The 24,907-nt window shown below is 45.7% G+C and overlaps 1 protein-coding gene across 3 annotated transcripts in view; it reads left to right on the top strand.

The window, feature by feature from the left end:
• Window positions 1-7,135: 7,135 nt before the first annotated feature.
• The window catches only part of LOC140726096 (tetratricopeptide repeat protein 31-like), an 88,281-nt gene continuing 70,509 nt past the window's right edge, over window positions 7,136-24,907 (top strand). For all 3 annotated transcript variants that reach the window (XM_073042048.1, XM_073042049.1, XM_073042050.1), the window contains exon 1: window positions 7,136-7,318. In XM_073042048.1, the coding sequence (XP_072898149.1) occupies window positions 7,267-7,318 (52 nt within the window). In that variant the 5' untranslated portion in view covers window positions 7,136-7,266. The remainder of the gene's footprint in view (window positions 7,319-24,907) is intronic.

Genomic DNA, 24,907 nt, shown 5'->3' on the forward strand with positions numbered 1-24,907 from the left:
CCCTACTAGCCAGCACCGCCATTCACTGTGATCATGGCTGATCATATACAATCAGTACCCCGTTCCTGCCCTCTCCCCATATCCCTTGATCCCGCTATCTATAAGAGCTCTATCTAACTCTCTCTTGAATGCATCCAGAGACTTGGCCTCCACTGCCTTCTGGGGCAGAGCATTCCACATATCCACCACTCTCTGGGTGAAAAAGTTTTTCCTCAACTCCGTTCTAAATGGCCTACCCCTTATTCTTAAACTGTGGCCTCTAGTTCTGGACTCACCCATCAGCGGGAACATGCTTCCTGCCTCCAGCGTGTCCAATCCCATAATAATCTTATATGTTTCAATCAGATCCCCTCTCATCCTTCTAAATTCCAGTGTATACAAGCCCAGTCGCTCCAATCTTTCAACATATGACAGTCCCGCCATTCCAGGAATTAACCTTGTGAACCTACGCTGCACTCCCTCAATAGCAAGAATGTCCTTCCTCAAATTTGGAGACCAAAACTGCACACAGTACTCCAGGTGGGGTCTCACCAGGGCCCTGTACAGCTGCAGAAGGACCTCTTTACTCCTATACTCAGTTCCTCTTGTTATAAAGGCCAGCATGCCATTAGCTTTCTTCACTGCCTGCTGTACCTGCATGCTTGCTGTCATTGACTGATGTACAAGAACACCTAGATCTCGTTGTACTTCCCCTTTTCCTAACTTGACTCCATTTAGATAGTAAACTGCCTTCCTGTTCTTGCCACCAAAGTGGATAACCTCACATTTATCCACATTAAACTGCATCTGTCATACATTTGCCCACTCACCCAACCTGTCCAAGTCACCCTGCATTCTCATAACATCCTCCTGACATTTCACCCACCCAGCTTTGTATCATCAGCAAATTTGCTAATGTTACTTTTAATCCCTTCATCTAAATCATGAATGTATATTGTAAACAGCTGCGGTCCCAGCACCGAACCTTGCGGTACCCCACTGGTCACAGCCTGCCATTCCGAAAGGGACCTGTTAATCGCTACTCTTTGTTTCCTGTCAGCCAGCCAATTTTCAATCCATGTCAGTACTCTGCCCCCAATACCATGTGCCCTAATTTTGCCCACTAATCTCCTATGTGGGACTTTATCAAAAGCTTTCTGGAAGTCCAGGTACACTACATCCACTGGCTCTCCCTTGTCCATTTTCATAGTTACATCCTCAAAAAACTCCAGAAGATTAGTCAAGCATGATTTTCCCTTCATAAATCCATGCTGACTCGGACTGATCCTTCTACTGCTATCCAAATGTGTCATAATTTCCTCTTTTATAATTGACTCCAGCATCTTTCCCACCACTGATGTCAGGCTAACCAGTCTATAATTGCCTGTTCTCTCTCTCCCTCCTTTCTTGAAAAGTGGGACAACATTAGCCACCCTCCAATCAGCAGGAACTGTTCCTGATAGGTTGAGTGAACTTGGCCTTTTCTCCTTGGAGCGATGAAGAATGAGAGATGACCTGATAGAGCTGCATAAGATGATGAGGGGCATTGATCGTGTGGATAGCCAGAGGCTTTTTCCTAGGGCTGAAATGGCTAACATGAGGGAGCATAGTTTTAAGGTGCTTGGAAACAGGTAACGAGGGAATGTCAGGGGTAAGTTTTTCACACAGAGTGGTGGGTGTGTGGAATGCACTGCCGGCGATGGTGGTGGAAGTGGATACAATAGGGTTTTTTAAAAGCCTCTTAGATAAGTACATGGAGCTTAGAAAAATACCCACCTTCAAACCCTGCAATGGAAATTCTAGGCAGTCTCTAGAGTTGGTTACATGGTTGGCACAACATTGTGGGCTGAAAGGCCTGTAATGTGCTGCAAATTTCTATGTTCTATATATGTCAAGAGCAAAAGGATTGCAAGGGATAAAATTGGTACTCTGGAAGATCAGAATGGTGATCCACGTGTGGGTCCAAAAGAGATGGGGGGGGGAGATCTTAAATACATTTTTGCTTCTGTATTTACTCAGGAGATAGGCACAGAGTCTATAGATTTGGGGTGAAGCATCGTCAACTTCACGGACCCTATACAGATTACAGAGGAGGACATGTTGCTACCCTGAGGCAAATCAGCAGGATAGAGTCAGACTGATACAACTTAAGGTAAAAGTCTTTAAATACGTTGTTAATTTCAGAATGGTCGGATATCTTAGTACCATTATCTTTAAAAATTTCTGTGATTTGACGATTAACTGTAAAATGATACCCATATGAATGCTTTTTTCAGTAATATCAACATTCCTACATTGTCTGCTGATAGCCTAATACAGTTAGATCAGCCTATTTTCAATGAAGAAGTGGCTGAGGCTATACGTGCTTTACATTCTGGTAAGACCCCAGGACCTGATGACTTTCCTGGAGAGTTTTATGAAACTTTCACTACGTTACTTACACCTTATTTATCCTCTGTTTTATCAGAGTCCTTTAAATCAGGTAAACTCCCTCAATCTTTTTATGAAGCTTTTATTTCTCTTGTTCTTAAAAAAATAAAAATCCAGCTGAATGTTCTTCATACAAACCGATTTCTTTATTAAATGTTGATGCAAAAATTTTATCAAAAATCTTAGCTCAAAGACTTGAAAATATTTTACCATCTATTATATCACATGACCAGACAGGATTTATTAAAAATTGTTACTCACATTTTAATATACGTCGGTTATTGAATGTGATATATTCACCATCCAAAAAAAAATCAGAGTGTATATTATCCCTAGATGCAGAAAAAGCCTTCGATAGGACTGAGTGGAATTATCTTTTTAAGACCTTAGAAAAGTTTAACTTTGGGCCTAATTTTATTTGTTGCATTAAATTAATTTACTTGTCTCCTACCACTCAGGTTATTACTAACTCTCAAATTTCTAAGCCCTTTAAATTACAGCGGGGAACTAGACAAGGTTGCCCTCTTAGTCCTTTACTTTTTGCTTTAGCTATAGAACCCTTAGCAATAGCATTTCGAGAATCTAAGGACATTTCTGGTATACTAAGGGAAGGGATGACTCATAAAATTTCATTATATGCTGATGATATTTTACTTTTTATCTCTAACACTAAAACTTCTTTACCTTTGGTTCTTTCTTTAATTTCCCAGTTTAGTTTTTTTTTCAGGATATAAGCTGAACTTACATAAAAGTGAGCTATTTCCTTTAAATGACCTAATGTCATCAAATGCCAAATTTCTGTTCCAAGTTGTTACAAGTCAATTTACATATCTAGGTGTAACAATTACTAAAAACTTCAAGAATTTATTTAAAGAAAACTTAAACCCCTTATTGAATTATGTGAAAAAAAGTTTCTAAATGGTCTCCTCTTTCTTTATCCCTAATTAGCCAAATTAATTCGATTAAAATGAAGATTCTTCCTAAATTTTTATATCATTTTCAGGCTTTACCTATTTTTATTCCTAAGACCTACTTTGATTCTTTAGATTCAATTTTAACATCTTATATTTGGAATAATAAACAAGCTCGTTTAAGTAAAGTTTACCTACAAAGAAATAAAGAGATGGGTGGATTAGCCCTACCCAATTTTAGGTTTTACTATTGGGCTGCCAATATAAGGAATATTACTTTTTGGTCCAATTATATTTATCGTAAAGATTGTCCATCATGAGTTTCCTTAGAAGTTAATTCTGTAAAAAATTCCTCTATTGTCTCTCTTCTTGGATCATACTCTTCTTTTTCAGCAAATAAAACAACAGATAATATAATCGTTAAGCAAAGTTTAAGGATCTGGTCTCAATTTAGAAAATTTTTTGGTTTAGCGAATTTTTCATTATCATCTCCCATTCTCCTTAATTATTTTTTTATCCCTTCCATGATTGACAAAATCTTTAAGGATTGGGATGAACTAGGTATTAAGTGTTTTTGGGACCTGTTTATCTCAGAATCTCTTGCTTCATTTGACCAATTGTGTACTAAATTTGCATTGCCAAAAACACATTTTTACAGATACCTTCAAATTACAGATTTCTTACGTTTCCAATTAACTACTTTTCCTATAGGTCCTGATAAAAATTTATTGGACGATCTTTTAAATTTAAAACATTTTGTTAATGGTTCTATTACTGGTATCTATAACTTGTTGATTGATTCTAGACAAGACTTTTTAGATAAAGTAAAAAAAAGCTTGGGAGGATGACCTAAATTGTCAGATTTCTGATGAAAGATGGAATAAAATTCTTAAGCAGGTTAATAAATCATCTTTCTGTGCTCGCCATTCGCTTCTACAATTTAAAGTGGTTCATAGAGCTTACATTTCTAAACAGAAGCTGTCCAGTTTTTATCCGAATGTTTCTCCACTTTGTAATAAATACAACTCTGCTGATGCCTCTTTAATTCATATGTTTTGGTTTTGCCCTAAAATTGAAAAGTTTTGGCGGGACGTATTCCATATCTTCTCACAACTTTTTAGGGTCCAATTTGACCCAAATCTCCTTACTGCCTTGTTTGGTATTATTGCAAATGAAGATATAACTTTAAACACTCCTAACCTACAGGTTTTAGTTTTTACCTCTCTTTTAGCAAGGAGAGCAATCTTGCTTAAATGGAAGGAGTCTACCCCTCCTACACATCTTCAATGGCTACGTGATATTATGTCTTATTTAAATTTAGAGAAGATCCGCTGCTCAGTCTTAAATTCGAAACAATCTCTTTATGATATCTGGGGACCTTTCCTAGATTACTTTTCCAATTTATAAAGCTTAACAGTGCACAGACTTTTATGTATATTTCTATCTTCTCTTCTTAAGCGAATATGTTTTTTTTCTAATTATCCATTATCATCCATCAGCTTTTTTCTTTGGTAGTTGGTAGGGGGTTGACTTTTTTTTATATAAAAAATTTCTTTTATGATATATGACCTATCTTTAAATTTTTGATTACAGAGTGGTATACCTTTATGTGTTATGCTATAACATTTTGATCAATTTTATTACAATATATGAATGTACACAATTTATGTTGAGATGTATCTATGTGTTGCACTCTGTAAATCTTGTTTTTTCTTCTGAATAAAAATATTGTAAAAAGAAAGAAAGCAGGATAAATCCCCAGAGCCTGACAAGGTGTCCATTCGGACCCTACGGGAGGGAAGTGCAGAAATTGTTGGGCCCCAGCGGAGATATTTAAATCATCCTTAGTGACAGGTGAGGTACCGGAGGATTGGAGGATAGCCAATGCTGTTCCACTGTTTAAGAAAGGCTCTAAACATTATCCAGGAAATTCTAGGTTGGTGAGTCTGACATCAGCTGTGGGAAAGTTATTGGAAGGTATTCTCAGGGACCGGCTATATGAGTATTTGGATAAATATGGACTGATAAGGGCAGTCAGCATAGCTTCATGTGTAGTACAACTGATCTTATAGAGTTTTATGAGGAAGTTACCGGGAAAGTGGATGAAGGCAAGGCAGTGAATGTTGTCTACATGAACGTTAGCTAGGTTTTTGACAAGGTCCCACATGGGAGGCTGGTCAAGAAGGTTCAGTTGCTCGGCATTCAGGATGAGGTAGTAGACATTTGCTTTGTGGGAGAAGCCAGACAGTGGTAGATGGTTGCCTCTCTGACTGGAGGCCTGTGACCAGTGAAGATTGGTGCTGGGTCCATTGTTGTTTGTCATCTATGTCAATGATCTGGATGACAATGTGGTTAACTGGATCAGCAAGCTTGCGAATGACACCGAGATTGGGGATGTGATGGACAGTGAGGAAGGCTATCATGGCTTGCAGAGGGATCTGGATCAGAAGCTAAAATGGGCTGAAAATGGCAGGTGGAATTTAATGCAGACAAGTGCAAGGTATTACACTTTGGTAGAACCAACCAGGGTAGGTCTTACAGAGTTTACGGTATCACACTGAGGAGTGTGATACAGTAAAAGGATCTGGAAATACAGGTCCATACTTCGATACAAGTGGCATCACAGGTAAATGGGGTCAGAAACAAAGCTTTTAACACATTGGCCTTCATAAATCAATGTATAGAGTACAGGAGATGGGGTGTTATGGTAAGGTGTAATTTGGCATATTGTTTGCACTTTTGGTCACCTACCTACAGGAAAGATGAAAATTTACGAGGATGTTGCTGAGTCTGGAGGACCTGAGTTATAGGGAATGATTGAATAAGTTGGGACTTTATTCCTTGGAGCATAGAAGATTGACGGAAGTTTCGATAGAGGCATACACAACTCTGATGGATATGGATAGGGTAAATGCTTTTTCCACTGAGCTTGGGTGGGACTAGAACTAGAGGTCATGAGTTAAAGGTGAAAGGTGAAAAGTTTAAGGGGATCATGAGGGAAACTTCTTCACTCAGAGGGTGGTGAGAGTTTGGAACAAGCTGCCAGCACAAGTGGTGCACACGAGCTCAATTTCAATGTTTAAGCAAAGTTTGGATAGGTCCATGGATAGGAGGGGTATGGAGGGCTATGGTCCGGTGCAGGTCGATGGGAGTAGGCAGTTTAAGTGGTGTCAGCATGGACTAGTTGGGCTGAAGAGCCCATTTTGTACTGTACTTTACTATGATTCTAAGACTTTAGGAACTGGCTTTTGGTGTTCATGCATGCAACTATTGATAAGTTTGCAATTATGCAACCAAACATAGTGGCACACTGCACCCCACCATGGAGGACATCTCCAAAAGGCCAATCCCCAAGAAGGTGGCATCCCTCACCACCTGGGACATGCCCTCTTCTCATTACTGTCACGGGGGGGGGGGGGGTACAGGAGCCTGAAGAACACACACTCAGCGTTTTCCCCTCTACCACAGATTTCTGAACAGACCATGAACCTAGGAACACTACCTTGAACACAATATTACTATGAATGAACACTGCCTCGCTATTCCACTTTTGCGCTACTTATTTATTGTTATTGTGGTTTATAATAATTTGCTATGCTTGCATTTTAGTGCTACCACAAAACAACACATTTCACGGCAAATATCAGGATAACGAACCTGACTGAATTCAGAGCGGATTGAATTGCATTGTACGGGGGGGCGTGGGTAGGCTGTAGGCTGCCCGTCTCAAAAATGGCCGCCGCAGCCTTCAATTGAGCACGGATCAACTGCCATGTGCAGTTGTCCGGGCGGGCGGGCTCCGATGGTACGTCATTTCCACCTCCGGTGGGGATGTTGTGAGGCCCGAGGGCTTGGGGCAGTGGCGGCGCCAGCCCGGAGCCCAAGGCCGGCCCGATGAGCGGCACCGCGGGCACGGACAGCAGTACGCAGCACACCCGCCGCCGACATGAGCGACAGGGACCACGATCAAATCGACCCGTCCTGGTGGCTGGAAGATGGTAATGGGCGAAGGGGAGGGATCTGTCCCACAAGGTGGGGACGGGAAGGAGGGATCTGCCCCATAAGGTGGGGACGGGAGGGAGGGATCTGCCCCAGACGGTGAGGTCGGGAGGGAGGGATCTGCCCCAGAGGGTGAGGTCGGGAGGGAGGGATCTGCCCCAGAGGGTGGGGTGGGGACGGGAGGGATCTGCTCTACGGGGTGAGGGCGGGAGGGAGGGATCTGCCCTACGGGGTGGGGACGGGAGGGAGGGATCTGCCCCAGAGGGTGAGGTCGGGAGGGAGGGATCTTCCCCACAGGGTGAGAGAGGGAGGGATCTGCCCCAGAGGGTGAGGTCGGGAGGGAGGGATCTTCCCCACAGGGTGAGAGAGGGAGGGATCTGCCCCAGAGGGTGAGGTCGGGAGGGAGGGATCTTCCCCACAGGGTGAGAGAGGGAGGGATCTGCCCCAGAGGGTGAGGTCGGGAGGGAGGGATCTTCCCCACAGGGTGAGAGAGGGAGGGATCTGCACCAGAGGGTGAGGTCGGGAGGGAGGGAGGGATCTTCCCCACAGGGTGAGAGAGGGAGGGATCTGCCCCAGAGGGTGAGGTCGGGAGGGAGGGATCTTCCCCACAGGGTGAGAGAGGGAGGGATCTGCCCCAGAGGGTGAGGTCGGGAGGGAGGGATCTTCCCCACAGGGTGAGAGAGGGAGGGATCTGCCCCAGAGGGTGAGGTCGGGAGGGAGGGAGGGATCTTCCCCACAGGGTGAGAGAGGGAGGGATCTGTCCCAGAGGGTGAGGTCGGGAGGGAGGGAGGGATCTGCCCCAGAGGGTGAGGTCGGGAGGGAGGGATCTGCCCCAGAGGTTGAGAGAGGGCGGGATCTGCCCCACAGGGTGAGGGCGGTGGGGACGAGTTAAAGAGGTTGCTGTGATCTCTAGACCACAGAATGTGGAAGCAAAGATGACAATGTGTGAGGCTACTTGGCAAAAGATGTGAGCACCAGATTACGTGGAAGAAATGGCAACACCTCACTCACTCATTCCAGGACCTTTTTTTTAATGACCTCTAACCACCTCCTTCATGAAACTTCCATCTCTTCACCATCATTCTGAAGGTAATATAAACTATTTTGACCATGACAATTCTCATTCATACAAAACCCACCTTCAAACCCTGGAAACATCCTCACCAACTGCTCGTGCTTACTGCTGTTCCTTGGAGAAGCCAGACATCCACAACCAATTCATTTGTAGATGGATGTCAGCTCCCACACAGTGTGGGTTGCGGAAACAAATAAAGTAATTTTATTTATTTCGAGTTTCGAGCCACACCACCCCAGCAACACCACAAACCCAATTTACCCTAATCTAATCACGCTGATCAATGAACCTGCCCGCTGCGTCTTCAGACTGTGGGAGGAAACCAGAGCACCCAGAGGAAACCAGCACGTTCCACAGGGATGCAGATGGACTCCATACAAATGATCTTGGAATTGAACTTCGAACAACGACACCCCAAGCTGTTATAGTATTGTGCTAACTGTGACACTACCGAGGCACCTGGTATGTCTTTATCTACCCACACCTGGTACTTTCTTCCTCTCTGGGAGGTGAACCCACACTGTGTGGGAGCTGATATCCCATCTACAACTGAATTGGTTGTGGACGTCTGGCTTCTCCAAGGACTGAGCTGAAGGTTGAACAGCAGTAAGCACGAGCAGTTGGTGAGGATGTTTCCAGGGTTTGAAGGTGGGTTTTGTATGAATGAGAGTTGTCATGGTCAAAATAGTTTATATTACCTTCAGAATGATGGTGAAGAGATGGAAGTTTCATGAAGGAGGTGGTTGAAGGTCATTAAAAAAAGGTCCTGGAACGAGTGAGTGAGGAGAAGGTGTTGCTAATTGCTGATTGCATGCACCCTTTTCTCCCCCAGGGTAAAACTTCCTTTGGTGTCATTTTTAAAAGAATATTTTATTGAGATAAAGCGTGAAATAGGCCCTTCTGGCCCTTAGTGCCCAGCAATCCCCCGATTTTAATCCTAGCCTAATCACAAGATAATTTACAATGATCAGTTCACCTCCCTACCGGTATATCTTTGGACTGTGGGAGGAAACTGGAGCACTCGGAGGAAACCCACACCGTCACAGGGAGATCATACATTTTCTTTAGAGACAGCAGTGGGAAATGAACCCGGGTCACTGGTTCTGAGAAGTATTGCGCTAACAACTACACTACCCTGCCACCCATGCTAGGGGAGCTCGGCAGGTGAGGCAGCATCTGTGAAGCAGAATGAACAGCCAGTGTTTTAGGCAGAGACCCTTCATCAGGGTGAAGTGTCTTCATCAGTCCTGATGATGGGTCCCAACCTGAAATGTAGACTCTTTATTCCTCTCCATAGATCTGCTGAGTTCCTCCAGCATTTTGTGTGTGTTGCTAAAATCTCCAGCATTCATAGAATTTCACACAGGAATGGATGGAGGAACTCAGTGGGTCAGGCAGCATCTATGGAGTGGAATAAGGAGCTCTTTATTCCTTTTCATAGATGCTGCCTGACCTGCTGGTTCTTCCAGCATTTTGTGTGTGTTGCTGAATCTCTTGTGTTTAAAATTCAAAGAAAATTTGTTATCAAAGTACATATATGTCGCCATATACAACTCTGAGATTCATTTTCCTGTGGGCATACTCAGTAAATCTCCAGAATATTATCTATAACAGGATCAGTGAAAGATCAGCCAGAATGCGGAAGACAACAAACTGTGCAAGTGCAAATATAAATAAATAAATAGCACTAAGTAATGAGAACACAAAATAACAAGATAAAGAGTTCTTAAAGTGAGACGATTGGTTGTGGGAACGCTTCAATGGGTGGGCAGGTGATTGAGTAAAGTTATCCCCTCTGGTTCAAGAGCCTAACGGTTGAGGGGTAGTAGCTGTTCTTGAATCTGGTGGTGTGGGTCCTGAGGCTCTTGTACCTTCTACCTGATGGCAGCAGTGAGAAAAGAGCACGGCCTGGGTGGTGAGGATCTCTGATGACAGATGCTGCTTTCCTACAACAGCATTTCATGTTGATGTGCTGAATGGTTATACTGTGTACAGGGGTTTGGGCAGATTGTGACAAACTGCCCTTAGTCGTTGGGAATCAAACACTCTGAGGATAATTAGTTCTGGAAAGATCCTAAGGAGAGGGAAATTGATTTGCTATCGTCATGTGAGACAAGCGGCTTTTTTTTCCCCTAAGGCAGAAATGGCTAATACAAGAGTACTGCATTTAAGGTGATTGGAGGAAAGTATGGGGGGGATGTCAGAGATGGATGTGTGGAATGTGCTGCCAGGTGTGGTGGTCAGCTTACAGAAAGGAGGTGCAGCGGCTAATGGACTGGTGCAGAGCCAACTATCTGTCTCTGAATGTGAACAAAACAAAAGAGATGATTGTTGACTTCAGGAGGCCATGGAGCAACACTCCCCGCTGAACATCGACGGCTCCTCGGTAGAGATTGTTAAGAGCACCAAATTTCTTGGTGTTCACCTGGCGAAGAATCTCACCCGGTCCCTCAACACCAGCTCCATAGCAAAGGAAGCCCAGCAGCGTCTCTACTTTCTGCAAAGGCTGAGGAAAGTCCATCTCCCACCCCCCATCCTCATCACATTCTACAGGGGTTGTATTGAGAGCATCCTGAGCAGCTGCATCACTGCCTGTTTTGGAAATTGCACCATCTCGGATCGCAAGACCCTGCAGCGGATAGTGACGTCAGCTGAGAAGAACATTGGGGTCTCTCTTCCTGCCATTACAGACATTTACACTACATGCTGCATCTGCAAAGCAAACAGCATTATGAAGGACCCCACGCACCCCTCATACAAACTCTTCTCCCTCCTGCCATCTGGGAAAAGGCACTGAAGCATTCGGACTCTCATAACCAGACTATGTAACAGTTTCTTCCCCCAGGCTATCAGACTCCTCAATACCCAGAGCCTGGACTGACACCAGCTTACTGCCCTCTACTGTGCCTATTGTCTTGTTTATTATTTATTGTAATGCCTGTACTGTTTTGTGCACTTTATGCAGTCCTGGGTAGGTCTGTAGTCTAGTGTAGTTTTTTTGTGTTGCTTTACATAGTTCAGTGTAGTTTTTGTATTGTTTCATGTAGCACCATGGTCCTGAAAAACATTGTCTCATTTTTACTGTGTACTGTACCTGCAGTTATGGTTGAAATGACAATAAAAAGTGACTTGACTTTACTTGGTAAGAGTAGAAACATTATGGACACATCTTTAAGAGACTCTAAGGTAGGTATGTAGGTGATAGAAAAATGGAGGGCTATTTGGGAGGGAAGGGTTAGATTTAGATTTAACTTGAAATAGTTAAAGGGTCAGCGCAGTATCGTGGGCCGAAGGGCCTGTACTGTGCTGGAGTGTTCTGTTTCTTTATTATGCATACTATCCATACAGATCAGTTCATCACAACAGTGCATCAATAACAGAATGCAGAATTAGAGGAAGTGTGAGACCAGGATGAGGTTGTGGTAATATGTGCTTTCAGAATTTTGATGGCAGAGGGGAGAAGAGAGAGTGTCCGTGGTGGATGGGCTGTTTGATTGTACTGGCTACGTTAAGGAAGAGTGTAGACAGAGGCCAAGGAGTGGAGGCTGGTGTCCATGGTTGTGCTGAGCTGTGTCCACAACTGTCTGCGGTCACAGGCAGAGTAGCTACTGAGAATCGATTGAAGAGATCAGTGTTCAAGGCAAATCATATTTGATAATTAATTGAGTTGTAATTGTGCCTAGTGAACGGAAAGCAACGGATAAAGTTTGAATCTACTGAGGCATCTTTAGAATTTTGTAAAACATTTCAGGTGTATTATATGACTACCGATATTAAAATGTTGGTTAAAAGCTGGAGAAAGTTTGGGTAAATAACCTAAACTCACAGCTTCGTAAAGCGTAACTGTAATGAAAATATTTAAAATTAATTTTGTGTTCTTTTCTGATTTGGCTCAGGGCATTCACAAGCATTGCACAAAGGTTGCTGGTTACAAGGAAACACTATTAGAACTAGCACAAACACAATACAGAAAGAAAAACAAATGTCTACAGTGTACTAGTACAGAAAGCAAAACACTTATCATCCACTAAACCTGATCTGCTGATGGCCAACAAACTTGTTGCAGCCTTTATGTCTATGTCTTTAACTTGACATACTCTAACCCTCTCAATGTACTTGTCTCTATCTTCTTAGTTCTTGGCCCAGGTTGTGACCTAGCCTAAGAAAAGCTCTCCCTGTTATGCAAAAAACATGCCCCTTTTTATATTCTTCAAAAGTCTTTCCACTAGTACTTTCCCGTGCATTTGGTACCTGCACTCTCACAATGATCTCTCCTTTCCTCTGTTTTTCACCATTATCCACTATTATGGCTGCAGATGTCCTCCTTAACTTTCTCAAACCATCAATGTGCACTGGTTATCTTGCACATTCTCAAAACAGTCCCACTCTTAAGCTAACACCCTTTTGCTTACCAATTTCCATTTTTTTTTAACATAACAAGGAGAAATCATGTTTAACTCTTCCCTTACGGTAACATTCTAATGATGTTTTGGATAATCTCTCCTGTTTTATTCTTCAGCATGGAGGGTTTGATTTTGTTACACCTCGATGAAAGCCTTGCATTTTTGTAGCACCTGTCACAACCTCGGAGTGTCCCAGGGCAAGGTGTAGCCAATAACACGCCTGAAGGTCAAAGTCAAAGTAAATATATTATCAGAGTACATATGTCAGCAGATACTGTTGTGAGATTTGCAGGAAAATAAAGAAGTGCAGTACAGTTTATGAAAATCTGTACACAAAGGCTAGCAAACAACTGTCATGGTCCGGTCCATGACGTCCGCATTCCGGTTCACGGTCCGGTCCATCGATCCTTGTTCTGGGTTTTCCTGTTTTCTCCCTTGTTCTGTTGAGTGCCTTAATTGAGGGACCTGATTCTCATTGTGGGCTGGCACATAAATGCCTCTCAAACCAAGAATTCCCTGCTGGACTGTTCCCTTCCCATCCCCTTCTGAAGCCCTGCCCACGTCCTGCCCAAGCCAAGGCTCTGTATTTCCAGTCTCCTTAGTCCTAGTCAAGGCTTCGCGTTCTTGTCCTGTCCTGTAACCACGTCTTGTCCTAGTCTAGACCCGGGTTTTGATTCCGCGTCACAACCCAGGTTTCTAGTTCCAACCAAGACCTATGTTCTGGGTCTTTGTCCAGGCTCTGTTCCGGAGTACCGTGTTCCCTGTCCAAGTCTGAGCTTTGTGTCCTCATCCAGTTCTGGGGCCTCTTCCAGTCCATGTGCCTCACCCAGCCCAGGAGTGCCTCACCCAGCCCAGGAGTTCCTCACCCAGCCCAGGAGTACCTCACCCAGCTGTTCCCTCGTCCGGTGCTGGATCGTCCCCACCCGAATCCTCAGCAGTTTACCTCGGCTGTCATCTCAGCCCGGCGTCCTAGACAGCATCCCAGCCCCGCGTAAGTAAGGGTCCCGGCCTCGCTTCCTAGTAAGGGTCCCGGCCTCGCTTCCTAGTAAGGGTCCCGGCCTCGCTTCCTAGTAAGGGCCCCGGCCTCGCTTCCTAGTAAGGGTCCCGGCCTCGCTTCCTAGTAAGGGTCCCGGCCTCGCTTCCTAGTAAGGGCCCCGGCCTCGCTTCCTAGTAAGGGTCCCGGCCTCGCTTCCTAGTAAGGGCCCCGGCCTCGCTTCCTAGTAAGGGCCCCGGCCTCGCTTCCTAGTAAGGGTCCCGGCCTCGCTTCCTAGTAAGGGTCCCGGCCTCGCTTCCTAGTAAGGGCCCCGGCCTCGCTTCCTAGTAAGGGCCCCGGCCCTGCGCTCCAAGGAGGAGTTCCGGTTCCGTACTTACGAGCCTAAGTCCAAATGCCGAGCCACAACTAGTCCAAGAGCCACGTCCTGTGCTGGAGATTCCTCGCCCATCCCGGTGCTGGTGTTCCTTTGTCCTGTGCAGGAGTTCCATGTCCAGTCCTGTAGCCTAGCCACGTCCAGTCCTAGTCTCGTCCAGGGCCTGAGTCAATGTCCAGTGTCGTTTCTTCCTTACTCACCTTGCAACCTCAACAAACCTAGACCTGTTCCTAGTACTTCAGTGTCTGTGTCTTGCATTTGGGTCCGCCATCAACTCCCACCATCTAACAACAATCAAAGTGCAAAAGAAGGTAGATTGTTCAAATAATGAAAAAAAAAGTAACCAGAATGATGAGATGCTCTTGTGTGTTGTCATTGTACGTGGTTGACGTTACTCACCTGCAGTAATGATGGTCCTGGGGTGATCTTGGGCGTGTTTCTGTTTTGATTTGTGCATGATTCGCTACCTGATAGGCAGAGGGTGGTGAGTGCATGGACAAAATGGTAGAGGTGGGTACAATTACAATGTATAAAAGGCCTTTGGACAGGAACATGGATCGGCAGGAGTTGCCAACTTGTATATGGCGCGCGTGTGTGTGTGTGTGTGTGTGTGTGTGTGTGAGTGTGAGTGTAAATAAATAAATAAATATGTTGGGAACCCCTGGTTTAGAGGGATATGGGCCAAATTCAGGCAAAGGGACTTGCTCAGGAAGGCAGCTCTGTTGTAATGGAGATGATGGGCTGAAGGGCCTGATTCATTGCTGTATAACTCTCTGACACTTAAAAATGAAAGTCTCTAGCTGTAGACTTGTTTAAGATTTGAGGAAGATATTGCCACTGTTTGAAGAGTGGGCATCAGAGTGTGAGGGGCATTTCAATATGGGAGGACAGGTGGCCATTCACCTTAAGAATGAACCAGGAAACTCATTACACACCGAACAAAGACATTGAAATGCCAATAGCAATCTAATATGTTCCTTGCAGGAAGTGTAAATAGTTTTGATAAAATGTCAGCTGCAATAATCTAATTAAACCAGAAAGAAGATACTATCCTCATGGGGTGGAAAGAGTGAGGGACGTTCTTGGAGAGATTGGGTGGGCTGTCACAGTTAGGGGACCAGGCCTTCAAACTGGGGCGGGGGGGGGGGGGGGAATGCTGTTTCATTCCACTGTTGATGTCATTACTGATAATGTTACTGAAACTTCATAAAGACTGAATGTCTGAGCTGATGAAAGAGCGTCTGCAAGTGTTCGTATAGCTTGGCTTATGTCTGACTAATCAACATTGTTTAACGCCATTTCCAGGACTTTACAAATGTAATTGAAACTGCAGATTCCTGGCAGCATGAAAAAAAAAACACAATAAGATAAACAACACAATAATAAAAAGCACAATATATATAAATACATAAGATAGCTCACAACTCACATACATTCATTATATTTCCATAAAGTGATGCTAGACACAGAAGTGTCTGTTCATAAGGTGACTGTCAGGAAATGATGAAGTGGTGGTGGTTGGGATTGTGGCTGGAGGTGTTGATCAGACTTACTGCTTGAGGAAAGTAAGTGTTTTTGAGTTTACGGTCCTGACGTGGATGCTGCATAGCCTCCTCCCTGATGGGAGTGGGGCAAACAGGCCATGAGCAGGGTGAGCGGGATCCTTCATGATGTTACTGGCCCTTTTCCAGCATCTTTATCAGAAAGTCAGTGACATGGCTGGTTTAAGGGTGACTGCAAGGATCTCTGTGATTGAATTCATTTGGAGATTGTCGGTAAAGACATGAGTGTAGGTATTGAGGTAATCTTATGGTACAGGTTTAGAGAGAGACATTGACCTTCTGTTCTTTGACGGTTAATAACAACCCTGGTTTGTTGTGGCCTGTAAGTTTGCCAAGAAAGATTTTAACTTTTGGTTTCATTTCTGCTTTATATTGTTCCATTAACTTCATTCCAACAAGTGATCAGTTTCCAGCTTCACTGCATTTCTGAGACAATATAGTAGATGTACAGCGGATTTTCATACATCCTCAAACCAGAATTTGTTAATGGTAGTAACATATTTGTTGACAATTTGAAGATTGTGTTCAACAGATTGTGGTCGTGAGACCAAACAAAATTGGATCTCAGAATCAGATCCTTTTCTAACAAGTGTTCTGTTCACCTAACATGATAAATAATGGTTAAAACTTAGCAGAGAGCAAGCCTGAATTCAGAAGATTATTGTGCTGGATGAAATTGCTTTCTAAAATGCCAGGAACTACAGGTAAAGGGACATTTTGTCAGTTGTTTCCTGCCTCAATCTATCAATTGCTTTCTTGTTTAAAATGGTTTGTGCGAGCACTGGGAGTTGTGCTGAGGTGGTGTGTCATTGTCTCGCCTGATGTGGGCAATTTGAGAGGGTAACTTGTGCTACTTAAATGGAAAAGTTTGCTAGACACAATACTAACATGCAATTTTGTTGGTTTCTGAAAGAGATTTGATTTCTCCAAATAAATTGAGTTAAAGACGGGTTTGGGTGCTCTAGACTTTGGAGACTAGACTCTTAGATTTATTGCTTTTGTAGCTTTTTACCAAAGCCCAGCAGTTTAGAATTAGCGGGAGATGCTACCTTAAACACAGGCTGCTTTCAGAGCTGTTTTTTTAAGCAGAAGGTATTTCAAGTGCCTTGAGTAATTTAAGTATCTTACGTGGCCAGTTTTCCTTCTGGGGGCCTGAATTACAAGGAGAGCTTGCTTAGATTAGGACTTTATTCCATGGAACATAGGATTTTGGGAGGTGGTGACCTGTTAGAGGCATAGAAGATTATGAGGGGCAAAGACAGGGTGAAAAGACAAGTCTTTTTCCCAGGCTGGGGGCTGATAAAAAGAGGGCAAGAGATTCAGAATCAGATCAGGTTTATTATCACTGAGATTTGTTTTGTAATTTGTTGTTCTGCAGCAGCAGTAGAGTACATCACACAAAAAAGAAAAGTGCAATAAATTTTACAGTGTTTTAAGTGCTATATATGTGCAATATGAGTGTGTACATATATCTTAGTCGCTTTTCTTATGGACATTGGTAATGTGGAATGCTGTTTCACTGTTTTATTGGTGGACAGTGGGGGGCTGCGTGGCCTCAAACCATACAGCCATCCAGGAGAGAGACACCAGGGGCGGTGTGATGCAGCGTCCATGCTGGAGCCTGTGCTGCCCTCTGGTGCTCGCTCGGCAGAAGACAAGCTGTATTGTGTTTGACTGCAGACTGTTGCAACATTCATGGACTCAGGGACTTGGATTGTATTTTTTCTTCATGTGGATTGTATTCATTCTTCATGTATGTTTACTGTTGTCTTGTATGTGCTATGTGTATCTTGTGCTGTAAATGACTGTTGGTAATGTGTTTTGCTTGTTAACCCAGAGTAACACTGAGCGGCACAGGAAGTCATTCCTTCCTGTGGCCATCAAACTTTACAACTCCTCCCTCGGAGTGTCAGACACCCTGAGCCAATAGGCTGGTCCTGGACTTATTTCCACTTGGCATAATTTACCTATTATTATTTAATTATTTATGGTTTTATATTGATATATTTCTACACTATTATTGGTTGGTGCGACTGTAATGAAACCCAATTTCCTTCGGGATCAATAAAGTATGTCTGTCTGTCTGTAAGGCTGTCTCATTTGGTTTCTATTTATGGGTATTCATGTATGGTTGAATTACAGATTTGAACTTGGTATGTATTTATGTATCTGAATGTGTGCAAAAAGAGAACAAAACAGAGAGAGTGAACGGGTTTGTGGACCGTTCAGAAATCTGATAGTGGAGGGAAAGAAACTGATCCTGAAGTGTTGAGTGTGGGTCTTCAGGCTCCTGTGCCTCCTCTCTGAATGTAGTAAAGGGATATCAGACATGTTGTTCGCACAAAGGGTGGTGCATTTTTGGAATGTGCTGCCAAAAATAGTGAAATAGGTGGGTACATCAGCAACATTTAAAAGCCATCTAGGTATCATAAGTATGAGTTAAGAGAGGTTGAGATGGCTATGGGCCAAATACGGGATTAGCTTGCTGGGCAACAGGGTTAGCATGGACGAGTTGGGCCAAAGAGCTTGTTTCAGTGGTGGATCAGTCTGTGATATAATAGTTCTGGTCCAGAATGAAATATCTGAGATTGGTGTATAACTGTATTTCCTTGTGTTCCCTTCCATTCTTCTGGCAACCAGCAGACGTTTATCTTCTGTTTCTCCCCCTGCTTCCACTGGAGTTTTTCATTTGCATACCAAACATTCTTCACTACAACATCGGGCTTTTCTTCATTTGTTGATTAAGGTCTGTTTCATTAATCTAGTGAATGTATTTTGCATCTTGCTCTGCACCTGTTCCTGGAGTGCATATTCCTTCTGTTTGCCTGACACCATCTTGAGCATCAGTTTCTGCTCCTGTCTGCATCAGCTCCCATATCTTGTGATATTTAACCACACCACTCTTGGGTGCTCAGCGTGAGGAACCATAAAACTGTTTGCTGGAGATGATTCAGCATCAGGTTTGTTCTCTCTGACGTATGTGATGAAATTTGTTGTTTTGTGGCAGCAGTGTAAAATATACTATGAGTCACAATGAAATGTATAAAAATAAATACTGCAAAAAGAGAGCAAAATAGTGTGATAGTGTTCATGGACCGTCAGAAATCTGATGGCTGAGGGAAATAAGCTGTTCCTAAAACATTGAGTATGTGTCTTTAGGTCCCTGTACCTCCTGGTTAAGAAGGCTTATGGACTGCCTGCTTTTATTAGTCGAGGCATTGAGTTCAAAAGTCAGGAGGTTATGCTGCAGCTTTATAAAACTCTAGTTAGGCCACATCTGGAGTAATGCATACAGTTCTGGTCGCTCCATTATAGGAAGGATGGTGAGGCTTTGGAGAGGGTGCAGAGACATTCACCAGGATGCTGCCCGGTTTAGAGGGCAGGTGCTATCAGAAGAGGCTGGATAAACCCTCCTGATGAAGGGTTTCGGCCTGAAACGTCGTCACTACCTCTTCCCATAGATGCTGTCTGACCTGCTGAGTTCTGCCAGCATTTTGTGTTTTTATTTATTTCCAGCATCTGCAGATTCACTTGTGTAGGCTGGATAAATTTGGGTTGTTCTCTTTGAAGCATTGGAGGCTGAGAGAGATCTGGTAGGGGATTATGAGAGGCATAGATAGAGTGGACAGAGAGCATCTGTTTCCCCGGCTTGAAATGTCTAATACTAGAGGGTATGCATTGAAGGTGAGAGGGGGTAGGTTCAAGGGGGATGTGAGGGGTAAGTTTTATACTCAGCGAGTGGTGGATGCCTGGATTGTACTGTCTGGTATGGTGGTTGAGCCAAATGCAACAGAAGCTTTTAAGAGTCCTTTGGATAGACACACAAGTGTAAGGAAGATGGAGGGATATGGACATGGAGAAGATAGGAGGGATTAGTGTTAAGTGTTTTTGATTTGCTTTTAGCTGGTTTGGCACAACATTGTGGGCTGAATGGCCTGTTCCTGTGCTGTACTCTTCTGTGTTCTGTGTTGTTCCTTCCTGATGGTAGCAATGAGAAGGGGCATGTTCTAGATGCTCAGAGTGTTTTATGATGGGTGCTGTCTTCTTGAGGCATCACCTTTCAAAGATGTCCGCGATGGTTGTCAGGGTTTTGACCGACTCTCCTCAAACTCCTAATGAAGCTTAGCTGCTGGCATGCTGCCTTCATGATTGCATCAATGGATGCTCAAAGACGTTGATGCCCGGGAACTTGAAACTCCTCACCCTTTTCACTGCTGATCCCTCAATGAGGACTGGTGTTTGTTCTCCCTCTCTTCCCCTTCCTGAAGTCCACAATCAATTCCTTGGTCTTACACTGAGTGCAAGGTTGCTCTTGTGATACCACTCAACCAGCCGAATTATCTCATTCCTGTACGTCTCCTTGTTACCATCTGAAATTCTGCCAGCAATGGTGACGTAGTGAAAAGGAAGGAAAGAGAGGATGTTCTCTCTTGCCTTGGCATTTGAAACGACGGAGTCAACCATCACTGTCATTGTGTAAACCAGAGAAGTGATCATGAGGATGACACAAGCCTGAAATGGAGAGGTAGACATTGGAAGATAGAGGAGATAAGAAGATGTTGAACATATGAATCGGGGATCAAAATGTATTGTCAATGCTGCTGTTCTCTGACGTCATTCCAGGGAAGGTACGCATCAAAGAGGAGGGCTGTAAGACGTCCTTTAGTGGACAAGAACATTACTGGGCAGTGTGGGCACTTTCAACAGCCAAGGGTTGCTTGATCATTTTTGTAAATGCTTCGTTTTGCATTCAGTTAAGATAGTGGAAGAGCCAGCAAAATCCGACTTTTGCTGTCCAACGCTATTAGAATGAGGTTTAATATCACTGGCATATGTTGTCAAATTTGTTTTTTGGCAGCAATACCTGGCAATACATAATGATGATGGCTGGTTTTTCACTTGCAAAGATCAAGAGGGACGAAGAGTCCTCAGGCGCGATGGCGCAGTTGTTGGTGACTGCAGAGGCCAGTTCTGGATCTGAAGACTCTGGAGCAGGAGGGGCAAGGGAACAGCTGGGATGTCGGCACTTGGATAGTCGGATCCTTCCTGCATCTCCTCTTCTCTTCTGCATTCGTTCTTCTGGATTCCTCAAAATTCTTGGCTGCTCCGTGGATCAGCGGTCTCTGTCACAAGCCAGCTGCTGTTACTCGTTGACCTCGATAGTGGCCTGAAAGAGCTGCTGCTTAAGTTGGTCTTTGTACCTCTTGCATGTTGGACCATGTTCTCTCTTTCCCAGAGAGATTTCTCTGTACACTACTGCTTTCGGTACCCTGGAGTTGTCCACGCGAGACGCGTGTCCTGGCCAGCAAAGTGGCTTCAGTGCTTGGAAGTTGAGCTTCTCCAGGACCTCATTGTTGGAGACATGATCCTGCCGATACCTATCATGGAGCGGAGGCAGTGCTGATGGAAGCACTCGAGCAAATGAATTTGCTTGCGGTTCAAGACCGAGGCTTCAAGCCATTTTGCAGTGTTGTGACAACGGCAGCCCTGTATATCTGGATTTTTGTGGACAGATACAGCTGGTGGTTCTTCCACACGTTTCTGGAGGTGCCTAAAGGCATTGCTACCTCTGGTGAGTCAATTGTCAACATCCCTTACTACCATGGTGTCGTTGGAGATGACACTGCCCAGGTAGGTAAGATGGTGATTGTCAATGGTGATCCAAAGAGGGTTGTAAACACCATGAGGGGGCTTCTAATAGAGGATAATTGTTTTCTTCAGCCTTGGCGAACTGAGTGACTTCAGCATGTCCTCTGTGTCTATGAGAAGAGCATAGTCATCTGCAAATAGTAGCTCAAGAATAGGCTCTTGCTTGGCTCTTGTTCAGGCGAGGAGGTGGTGGAGGTTGAAGATATTTCTATCAGTTCAGAACCAAATATAGATGCTCTCTGAGGTGGCCTCCTTCACCTCCCTCAGTGTCATGCTAAAAAAGGTGGCAAAGAGTGTTGGTGTTAAAACATAGCCTTCTTTCATGCTGGTATTGATGGGGAATGGGTCAGGCAGGTTGCTAGGCCTCATATGGAGCCAGTGATCATTAATGGAGAATGTGTGGAGCAGGTTAAGACCTACAAGTATCTGGGAGTACAGTTAGACGAGAAGCTAGACTGGACTGCCAACACAGATGCCTTGTGCAAGAAGGCACAGAGTCGAATGTACTTCCTAAGAAGGTTGGCGTCATTCAATGTCTGTAGTGAGATGCTGAAGATGTTCTATAGGTCAGTTGTGGAGAGCGCCCTCTTCTTTGTGGTGGCGTGTTGGGGAGGAAGCATTAAGAAGAGGGACGCCTCACGTCTTAATAAGCTAGTAAGGAAGGCGGGCTCTGTCGTGGGCAAAGTACTGGAGAGTTTAACATCGGTAGCTGAGCGAAGGGCGCTGAGTAGGCTACGGTCAATTATGGATAACTCTGAACATCCTCTACATAGCACCATCCAGAGACAGAGAAGCAGTTTCAGCGACAGGTTACTATCGATGCCAATGCCATTAGGCTTTACAATTCTACCGCCAGGACTTAAGAACTTTTTAAAGCTATTATTAATGCTTTTTGAGATGGTGATTTAGATGCATATCATATTTTTTTTACTGAGTTAAGTATTGTATGTAATTAGTTTTGCTACAACAAGTGTATGGGACATTGGAAAAAAGTTGAATTTCCCCATGGGGATGAATGAAGTATCTATCTATCTATTGTAGCGGGGTGCTACGCGCAGCGCTGAAATTAGGACACGGAGTCGATAAACTGCAACCACAGAATAAGTTTATTTCAAAAACACAGTCTTGCTTTAAAGCCTGTCTCCCCCACTCGATACTTCGAGAGGCACGTAACTGAAACTCCTTGAGGCTATCTACCTTTGTCTCTGGCTCTGGCTAATTGTCAGCCGGTTCGAGTGTGCTAGTGATTGGGTCGCCACATAACTCCCCCCCAGAACCGGCGGTAGACCCCCCAATGTCCACAGTCTGGGCCGGGCCCTGTTTGGGAGGTCGGCCTCTGCGCCGCGGTGCCGGAAACTCGACCGGTTGCGCCAAGTCCACATGGGCCGGTTTGAGTCGGTCCACCGTGAAAACCTCCTCTCTCCCCCCAACGTCCAGCACGAACATGGACCCGTCGTTTCTGATCACCGTAAACGGCCCCTCGTAGGGCCATTGCAGCGGTGGCCGATGCCCGCCCCGGCGTACAAACACAAACTTACAGTTCCGCAGATCTTTGGGTACGCAGGTCGGGTGCTGCCCATGCTGCGAAGTGGGCATGGGGGCCAGGGCACCGAGTCTCTCGCGTAGTCTGCCCAGGACCGCTGCGGGTTCTTCCTCTCGCCCCCTTGGGGCTGGTATGAACTCCCCGGGAACGACCAGGGGCGCGCCGTACACCAACTCGGCCGACGAAGTGTGCAGATCGTCTTTGGGCGCCGTGCGGATGCCGAGTAGGACCCAGGGAAGCTCGTCCGCCCAGTTAGCTCCTCGCAGGCGTGCCATGAGAGCCGACTTCAGGTGGCGGTGGAAACGCTCCACCAGTCCGTTCGACTGTGGGTGGTAGGCAGTGGTGTGGTGCAGCTGAGTCCCCAACAGGTTGGCCATCGCTGACCAGAGGCTGGAGGTGAACTGGGCGCCTCTGTTGGAGGTAATGTGGGCCGGGACACCAAAGCGGGAAACCCAGGTGGCGATCAGCGCCCGGGCGCAAGATCCGGAGGTGGTGTCGGTGAGTGGGACCGCCTCTGGCCATCTTGTGAACCTGTCCACGATAGTGAGGAGGTGCCGCGCCCCGCGCGACACTGGCAGGGGGCCCACGATATCCACATGAATGTGGTCGAAACGCCGGTGGGTGGGGTGGAACTGCTGCGGCGGGGCCTTGGTGTGTTGCTGCACCTTGGCCGTCTGGCAGTGCAGGCACGTTCTGGCCCAGTCACGGACCTGCTTGCGGAGTCCGTGCCAAACGAACCTGCTGGAGACCATTCGGACGGTAGTGCGGATGGAGGGGTGCGCCAAGTTATGAATGGAGTCGAAAACACGTCGCCAAGGTGCCGGGACGACGGGACGGGGCTGGCCGGTGGCGACGTCACAGAGTAGGGTCCTCTCACCTGGGCCTACGGGGAGGTCCTGGAGTTGCAAACCGGAGACTGCGGTTCTGTAACACGGGATCTCCTCATCTGCCAGCTGTGCCTCAGCCAGTGCCTCAAAGTCTACCCCTTGGGAAAGGGCGTGAATGTTAGGGCGAGAGAGCGCATCCGCCACGACATTGTCCTTACCCGAGATATGCCGGACATCCGTCGTGTATTCAGAGATGTAGGACAGATGGCGCTGCTGGCGGGACGACCAGGGATCGGACACCTTTGTGAATGTAAAGGTAAGCGGTTTGTGGTCCATGAACGCGGTGAAGGGCCTACCTTCTAAGAAGTACCTGAAATGCCGGATTGCCAGGTATAGTGCCAACAGTTCCCGGTCGAAAGCACTGTATTTGAGCTCGGGTGGCCGCAGGTGTTTGCTGAAAAACACGGTTGCCAGCGGCCCGCGATGAGCTGCTCCAGTACCCCACCGACTGCCGTGTTAGATGCGTCCACCGTGAGGGCGGTAGGGACGTCCATTCTGGGGTGCACTAGCATCGTGGCATTCGCCAAGGCCTCCTTCGTTTGAATGAAAGCGGCGGCGGACACCTCGTCCCAGGTAATGTCCTTGCCCGGACCGGACAGCAAGGTGAACAGGGAGCGCATGATCCGGGCAGCTGAAGGAAGGAAGGGGTGGTAGAAATTGACCATACCTACGAATTCCTGGAGGCCTTTGACCGTGGTGGGTCGGGGGAAATGGCGGACCGCATCTACCTTAGCAGGCAGAGGGTTTGCCCCGTCTGTGGTAATCCTGTGGCCCAGGAAGTCAATGGTGTCGAGCCTGAACTGGCATTTGGCCAGGTTGATCGTTAGACCGTAGTCACTCAGCCGGGCAAAGAGTTGTCAGAGGTGGGACAGATGCTCCTGACGACTGCTGCTGGCTATGAGGATGTCGTCCAAATAGATGAATGCGAAGTCCAGGTCGCGTCCCACCGCGTCCATCAACCGCTGGAACGTCTGTGCGGCATTCTTCAGGCCGAACGGCATGCGGAGGAACTCAAAAAGGCCGAACGGGGTGATGAGAGCTGTTTTGGGGACGTCGTCCGGATGCATCGGGATTTGATGGTATCCGCGGATGAGGTCTACCT

Source organism: Hemitrygon akajei, chromosome 4 (assembly GCF_048418815.1).
Source record: "Hemitrygon akajei chromosome 4, sHemAka1.3, whole genome shotgun sequence".
NCBI classification, from domain to species: domain Eukaryota; kingdom Metazoa; phylum Chordata; class Chondrichthyes; order Myliobatiformes; family Dasyatidae; genus Hemitrygon; species Hemitrygon akajei.